The sequence below is a fragment of the Pantherophis guttatus genome, chromosome 16 (genome assembly GCF_059756535.1).
Source record: "Pantherophis guttatus breed Tessera chromosome 16, ASM5975653v1, whole genome shotgun sequence".
Classification (NCBI taxonomy): domain Eukaryota; kingdom Metazoa; phylum Chordata; class Lepidosauria; order Squamata; family Colubridae; genus Pantherophis; species Pantherophis guttatus.
This window is the reverse complement of record NC_142078.1, coordinates 15,876,205-15,883,932: the sequence shown is the minus strand read 5'-3', so window position 1 is coordinate 15,883,932 and position 7,728 is coordinate 15,876,205. Positions and strand designations below refer to the sequence as shown.

Sequence of the window (7,728 nt, the reverse complement as noted above, 5' to 3'; positions counted from 1 at the left end):
TTTTGAAAATACAACCTGAATTATTTATTAAGGGGGAAAAAAGAGGGGGTGGAAGAGCTTTTAAAAAGGTCTATTTTAATGTATTTACATTTAGGTTATTCATAACAGAAGGGCATATAGATATATAGATGGATATATATGTATTGATATTTATAAACACAAACGTTTTTTTTAATCAAATCAAGTGAAAATGCCCAGGGTTGAGTGGCAGTGAGAATTAAGTAGCATTTTCCCTCCCTGTACTTGGGACCCTCCCCAAATGTTGAGACGGAAAGACGCCGGGGAAAAGTTGATTACAAACTGCCAAATTGGAAGATTTTAATAAAAGATCAGATTTACCGCAGAGTAGTGGGCAAAGCAGAGAGAGGGACTCCCCTCCCCCTTTCCCAATCCAGTTGAGAAGGTAACCCAAATCTTTCCATATCTTTGCAAAAAACAAAAACAAAAAAAACCCAGAGGCACTTTGATCAGAAAACAGGCGAGGGAGGTGATGAGAATTTTGCAGAATCTCTCAACGAATGGAGACGGGAAGTTATTTTGTTATTTGCGCAAAAAGGTCTTTCCGGCTGACGTCGCTACAGCAATTCCCCACCTCCCACCCCCATAAGGCACCCGAAATTGAGCAGGGCAAAGTTCCTTCCTCAAACTCCTGTTGTGTTGTGTTGTGTTGTGTATCCCGAAGAATCAGCGATGAAATAAAAGCAGGATTCCAGGCTTTGGGATAGGAGGGCTTCTTGAAGTTGGGAGGGGTTCCCACACATACCAGCACAGTGACTGAGAAAAGTCCTCGATCGATGGGCGGCTGCACGGTTAAATAGGACACTATACACATGGAAGCATTTAATGGGCACTTTCAACTCCCTCGCTTCTAAAAAATAAAGCTTTCTTTGCTATACAAATGTACATGGCCCTTAAGGCTTACAGAGTTTGGGGTTCTTTTAATATATGGCTCTGTTTGAAGGCGCATCTGCCTCGTGTCGGTATATTTATGCATACAGACCCAGGCGTGCAAAGAGTCAGTCAGTCTCTCTCTTTCTCTCTCAAGTCTTACAGGCAAGAGGTGATGGGAAGACTCGAATACAAGACTCCTGGCAAGGAAGGAGGGGGTCTTTGGGGAGGTCAGAAAGTGGTGCGTCTCTTCTTGGGTTCGGTAGAGTCGTCCTCCTCCCGGGACACCTCCAATGTCCTCCGGGGATAATTGGGGCGGTCTTTCAAAGTCTTGACTTGCTCGTTCAGGAAGGGGAATCTCCGGTCCAAGGTCACGGGGGAGGGGGAGGGGGCTCTGCTCGGCACGGGCCTAACGCAACTCGGCGTTTCCCCCAAGGTGTTCACGGAATTGCTACGGCTCTGAACGGTCAGAGGTCCGGAGGGTTTTTGCACTGGACACGGTCTCGAGGCCGGAGTCTGACCCTCCTTGCAGCCGGTGGCCTTTAACCCTGACTCCGCTCGTCTGAAGAGGCGGGGGTCCTGCGGTCTCTCCTGGATTGGTTTCACCGGGGCCACCGGGGGTGGCCGGTGGTTGGCTGTCTCTTGAGGGGTCCTTTTGCCAGCCGGAGTGGGAAGGGAGACCGGAGGGCGTTGAGTGGAGTCTGGGCTGGGGAGGGGCTGTGGTTTGGCTCTGCCGAGGGCTGTCGGGGCTTCTTGGGCGTCTCTTTCTAGAGTTGCCATTCCGGAGTGGGGGAAAGATCTGGATTTGAGGATTTTCATGGCGCTGGCTTTGTAAGTGTTCTTGGAGGTCTGGATGATGTTCCCTCTCCGTTGGGCGTCCTGGATCATCTCGTTCCAGTCCCTGTTCTCCTGCAAAGGACCAAGATGGGACAAAGGGAGGAAAGGTCACATGACATCCTTCGTACCTCAGGGTCTCCAAGCTCCAGCTGAGTCTCTAAATCCAGGCCTCTGGCCCTTCTCCGATGCAGGAAGGGCCAACCCCCTGACCTTATGGGGCACCCACCCCTTCTGCAGGGAACAAGACCCCCTTATCATCCAACTGTCTAGGAAGAGGGCAGGAGAAGAAGCAATGGGTGGAAACTAATCAAGGAGAGAAGCAACTTAGAACTAAGGAGGAATTTCCTGACAGGGAGAACAATTTATCAGTGGAACAACTTGCCTCCAGAAGTTGTGAATGCTCCAACACTGGAAGCTTTTAAGAAGATGTTGGATAACCATTTGTCTGAAGTGGTGTAGGGTTTCCTGCCTAAGCAGGGGGTTGGACTAGAAGACCTCCAAGGTCCCTTCCAACTCTGTTATTCTATTCTATTCTATTCTATTCTATTCTATTCTATTCTATTCTATTCTATTCTATTCTAATTATTTCTATCCTATCCTATCCTATCCTATCCTATCCTATCCTATCCTATCCTATCCTATCCTATCCTATCCTATCCTATCCTATCCTATCCTATCCTACATTCCATTCCATTCCGTTCCATTCTCTACTCTACTCTACTCTCAGTTTGGTCGTACGTCAAGGACTAACTGTACCTAACTCCACCAGCCACCTCCAAAGTCCCACATGGCTAGTTGGCATAGGGATGTCCCCCCCCATCCCCCATCCCCAAAAGACACCGTTATCCAGTTCTCATGTATTCCCTTTTGAGCCAATAAAACAAGAATAGAAGAAATTGCATTCCGTTAAAGCCTCATTTCGCCCTTTCCCACTTACCATGAGCGTTTTCAGCTTCCCAAGAATGAAAAGGCTGTATTTGGCTCGGGTGATGGTGACATTCAGGCGCTGTAGGCTTCTCAGAAACCTGGAGAGGGAGCAGCGAAAAGGGCACCACAAGGTGAGGTTGTCTTAGCCAAGTGGCGGAATTAATTAAGCTTCTTCCCCATCGCTTCAATCCCTGGATCCATCCAGACCGGGGAGAGGAGAAGTTTTCATCCCCTAAATCCCTTCCGCTGATCCCGGAGACACTGATGTATTTGCCGACGGGACGTCAAGGAAAGGGGGTGTCAGACCTGGAAGCCATCTTTATGCCTCTGAGGCTTCAAGGCCTACCACAAATTCTACTGTGGGAAAATGGGAGGGGGGGGATTGTATAGAGCGAAGAAGATACGTAGTCAAAATAGAATTCTTTTGGAAAGTCAAGGCCACTGTGCCCTGCAGCTGTGCTGAGAAGAATGAGGAGGTATCTTCTGTTCCGGAGGGTACCTGATTGGTTCTTTTGATGGACCTGTGGGTGCAGGGGGAAGGGACTTGAACTTTCCTTTGGGTGGGGAAAACCTGGAAGCTTTGAGATTCGGGTTTTCCCAGATGTGCCCAATATGACATCTCTAATAAAATATAGCTTTGAGGAACTTCAAGCCTCGGAGTTTGATTTCGTTGGGGGTGTTACTTGGAACCTGTTTGCAGGAGGCAGCAAACAGCCGTAAACGCAGCCGAATTGCTGACTTAAAGTGGAGACCATCAGAAATTCGGATTCGGTCTTAAGTCCCCTTTTTGAAACAGGTCATAATTTCAAACCATCACTAAGCGATCGGTTGTTAAGTGGAGGACTAGCTATAAATTTTTACTGATAATTGCTCTAGCCCAGGATGGGCTAAGGACACGTCATTCTAGATGTACCTAGGATCTGCATAAACCTAAGTGGTAAGGGGACGCAGTGGCTCAGTGGCTCAGACGCTGAGCTTCTCGATCGAAAGGTCAGCAGTTCAGCGGTTCGAATCCCTAGTGCTGCGTAACAGGGTGAGCTCCCGTGACTTGTCCCAGCTTCTGCCAACCTAGCAGTTTGAAAGCATGTAAAAAAAAAAAAAATGCAAGTAGAAAAATAGGGACCACCTTTGGTGGGAAGGGAAGAGCGTTCCGTACGACTTTGGCGTTGAGTCATGCCGGCCACATGACCACGGAGATGTCTTCGGACAGCGCTGGCTCTTCGGCTTTGAAACAGAGATGAGCACCGCCCCCTAGAGTCGGGAACAACTAGCACATAGGTGCAAGGGGAACCTTTCCCTTTACCTTAAGCGGAGACTTACTCCCACGAAACTCCACGGGGAATTGCCTAAGATTCTAAGCCGCCTGCCTTGGAGTTTGGCGGCCGCTTATCGATCTTAATTTCGAACCCAGGTTGCCCTGATCGGAGACGGCAGTGAAGTGGGGGGGGGGGCTGATCAGAGATGGCAGTGAAGTGGGGGGGTGGGGGTGGGAGGGGAACAGAGTGGAGTAAGGCACTGGATTTGTTTCACCAGCCGAGACCTTGAAAGACCTCCCCGCATGACCCACCTAGAGACTTGACGCTGTTCTGATTCATGTACAAACACTCTTATTAATATTTCACGCGGGGACTGAATATTTCATGCGTTCCAAAGGTGACTTGCGAAATGGGAACACGCCACGAAGGCAAGCCTGAGTCCCCAACCCCCACCTCCTCCTCGGAGAAAAGCTGTTAAACCAAAGCTTAAAGGGAAGGACTTTGTTTTTGAAACACGGCGGTCTGGTCTGGCTTGAGGGGACGAGGTTCTTGGGATGGAGGGTTTTTAAAAGAAAAAAAAAAAGCCCAGGATTCTAAGCAGGCGAGGATGATGGATCCGAAGCTCATGGGAGAGGAGCTGAACTACAAACTTCCTGAAGAGGCATTTATGAACTTTCTTGAACTTACGAGGAAGTTTGGTCTAGTGGGTAAGGCGTCAGGATAGAGGAGGAGCCTGACACCAGGAGACAGTGAGTTCTAGTCCTGCCCTAAGCATGAAAGCTGGCTGGGTGACTTTGGGCCTATCACCAGAGACTGGGAATTCTAGTTCCATCTTAGCCAAGAAAACTGGCTGGGTGGCTCTGGGCCGATTACCAGGAGATGTGAGTTCTGGTCCTGCCCTAGGCATGAAAGCCAGCTGGGTGGCTTTGGGCCTATCAACAGAGACTGGGCGCCGGTCCCTCTCTCTCTCTCTCAGCCCAGCCCACCCCACAAGGTTGTTGTTGTGGGGGAAATAGGAGGAAGTACGTTGGATAGGTTCGCCACCTTGGATTATTTATAAAATTAATAAAGATGGGGGTATAAAATTGTGAGAAGAGAAATATATCCATTGGAAAGTTGCAGGTAGTAAGGCAGTGGTGGGATTCAGCCAATCCGCACCACTTCGGGAGAACCGGTTGTTAACTTTCTGACAAACTGGTTGTTGAAAGAAATCATTAGGGCAGAGAACCGGTTGTTAAATTACTTGGATCCCACCACTGTAGTAAGGCCTAAGAGTGGGCTTGCAGGCCTCACCGAACCAAGGTTTTAAACTAAAAATAATTGCAAAATGTACCAGACGTATTTCTAATGTGCTGACTTTTCTGCGAAGTACGTGGTTTTGAGATATTATCTGGAACCAGAACTTTGAAACTGTGAGAAATAGGGAACTGAAAGTAGACGATAGATAGAAGTTTGAGGTGCACACCGGTGTTTGCAGACAATGACGGTCAGTAAGAAAGAACAAGGAAGTGAAACTATGGAATGTGTATATCAGTAAAAAAAGAAAGTATAAGAAACGTGGCTTGAGATGAGAATGGGGTCCTTGCCCGACAGCAGTCCTTGTAGGACCTGCTGTGCGACACTGAAACCTATTGCAATGTTTAATAATGCAAGTTTTGTCATGAAATTGCATTGCTATGTTGGCCGTCCCATGTTCCAAACTGCTCATGAATAAACCTCTGAATCTTAAAAGTAAGATTTATTGCTTGTGGTTTCCTCTTTGGGTTTTGTTTTTTTTATCTGGGTCTTTTGATAACAAAATGAACCGACTTCTAACACTCTCTGGCTAAGCCAACTAGGGAATTCTGGGAGTTGAAGTCCGCCCGTCTAAAAGTCTCTTTGATTTGAGAAACGAACGCTCTCTACAGAGAGGTTGTCCAGCCATAATAAATTTCATTCACTACTCTTGATTGCCACCTGGTGACCAACTGCGAAGCTGGCTGCTTTTGATTGCTAGAGAAGGCGGCAGTGAGGGCTTCTGAAGCTAGAAACGTGGGGACAGCACTCCCTGCAAGTAGGGAGGGGAGGGCAGATCTCCGACCTTGAGGAACTCAAAGAGAAAACATTGGTTCTCCCTTAAGCTCAGGATGGTCTCCACTCCGCTGCGGTTTGGAAGAGTTGTAGGAGAACTTCTTGTCTACTCAGGACTTTGGGGAGGTGGAACGCGACAATTTGCTTTGTTTCCATCCGGTCTGCCCTTCCTCTCTTCCTGTTTTGAATCCTTTTCCTCCCTTTAATTTTATTTTATTGGAATTGTTTCAAGCAGTGTCAACTTGCGTGGAGCCTTTAAGAGCCAGGCGCCATTCAAGTTGACAAATAAAAATGAAAAACTAAACTAAAAGCAGTAACGAAGTGGCTCCATTCAACTTATCGTGTCCCTGACCTAGTGATGTGTCCGAGTCAGGGCAGGTCATTGCTAGCTGTCCAGCATGGACTGCTAGGTTTTGGAAATCTCTGAGAAAAAAACCCTGCACGGTGAACCAGTAAGGGTTGAACTAAATGCTGGACTCCCCAAGCTGTTTAGAGTAGGACTCCGTCTGGGATTCAAAGGGACTGAATGAAACTTTGCATCGCCTTGTAGTGTCTAGTGTTTCTCAACCTTGGGAACTTTTCAGATATGTGGACTTCAACTCCCAGAATTCCCCACCCAGTATGTTTTAAGATGGGTGGCTTTGAACTCCCAGAATTCCCTAGCCAGACACGTTAAGATGGGCTGGCTTCAACTCCCAGAATTCCCTAGTCAGCATGTTTTAAAATGGCGGCCTTCAATTCCCAGAATTTTCCAACCAGCAGCTTTAAGGGGCATCTTAAAGCATGCCGATTGGGGGATTCTGGGAGTTGAAGTCTTGAAGTGTCTACAAAGGTAGAAAGATGGCTTCTAGGGCATACAAGGATAAGACAGTTTTGCTTCATTCTATTCCAGAATTGGGGCTGGCCAGGAGTCAGGCCTAACGTGACCCCCGCTCCCCCCACATCCCTGCAGTAAAATGGCACCAAATCCTGGCACTGGGGGGGGGGGCAGAGACCTACCCAATCGATCCTTGAGGGCTGTTTGCCCGCACGCAGGTGACAATAATGCAATCTTTCTCGCGGCCTTGGAATCCGTCCACGGTGTCAATTTCCCCAACACTGGAGAGGGGAAAAAAAAAAAAACAGGACAGGAAGATGAGTCAGGATGGTATTTTTAATCCCCACCCCACCTTCCAGATAATTAAAAAAAAACAACCCCAATCACCCTCTTGGAAAACAAGGGAGGAATGCAGGAAAGAGGAGTAATAATCTTAATTTAGGAGGTTTTACGATCACATGAGATGGGGGGGGGGGGAGAGAGGCAAGGAAGCAGAAGGTCAGCTGGAAAAAAAATATATCACAGGTAGCCCTTGACTTACGAGCATAACTGGGACCAGAATTCTAATTTAATTTTAACTTGTTCGTCTTAATTTTACTTTTAACTGTTAAATTAGGAGATTTGGATTTTATTTTTTTAACTTTTTATTAGATGTTTCTTAACTGTTGTGAGCCGCCCTGAGTCCGGCTGGAGAGGGCAACCGATGATCCTCTGGGCAAGGACGTTGACCCTCTGGAGTGCTGTCCTATCTGCCACTGTGCAATCGGCAAGCCATGCAGTAAGATGCAGTAAGTTAAAATATGTGACCCCAGGATGCTGCAACCGTCATAAATACATGCCAGTTGCCAAGCACCTGAAGTTTGATCGGTGCTGTTGTCCCTCTGAACGGACACTCAATGAACTGTTGTTAAGTCGAGGACTACCTGTACTCCA

The 7,728-nt window shown here is 47.6% G+C and overlaps 1 protein-coding gene across 2 annotated transcripts in view; it reads right to left on the bottom strand.

The window, feature by feature from the left end:
• Window positions 1–7,728, bottom strand: part of SETX (senataxin) — a 39,923-nt gene continuing 32,195 nt past the window's right edge. For both annotated transcript variants that reach the window (XM_087879998.1, XM_060684587.2), the window contains exons 23-25: window positions 6,978–7,076; window positions 2,663–2,750; window positions 1–1,797 (exon numbers count right to left, since the gene is read on the bottom strand). In XM_087879998.1, coding sequence (XP_087736124.1) covers window positions 1,120–1,797; window positions 2,663–2,750; window positions 6,978–7,076 — 865 coding nt within the window. In that variant the 3' untranslated portion in view covers window positions 1–1,119. The remainder of the gene's footprint in view (window positions 1,798–2,662; window positions 2,751–6,977; window positions 7,077–7,728) is intronic.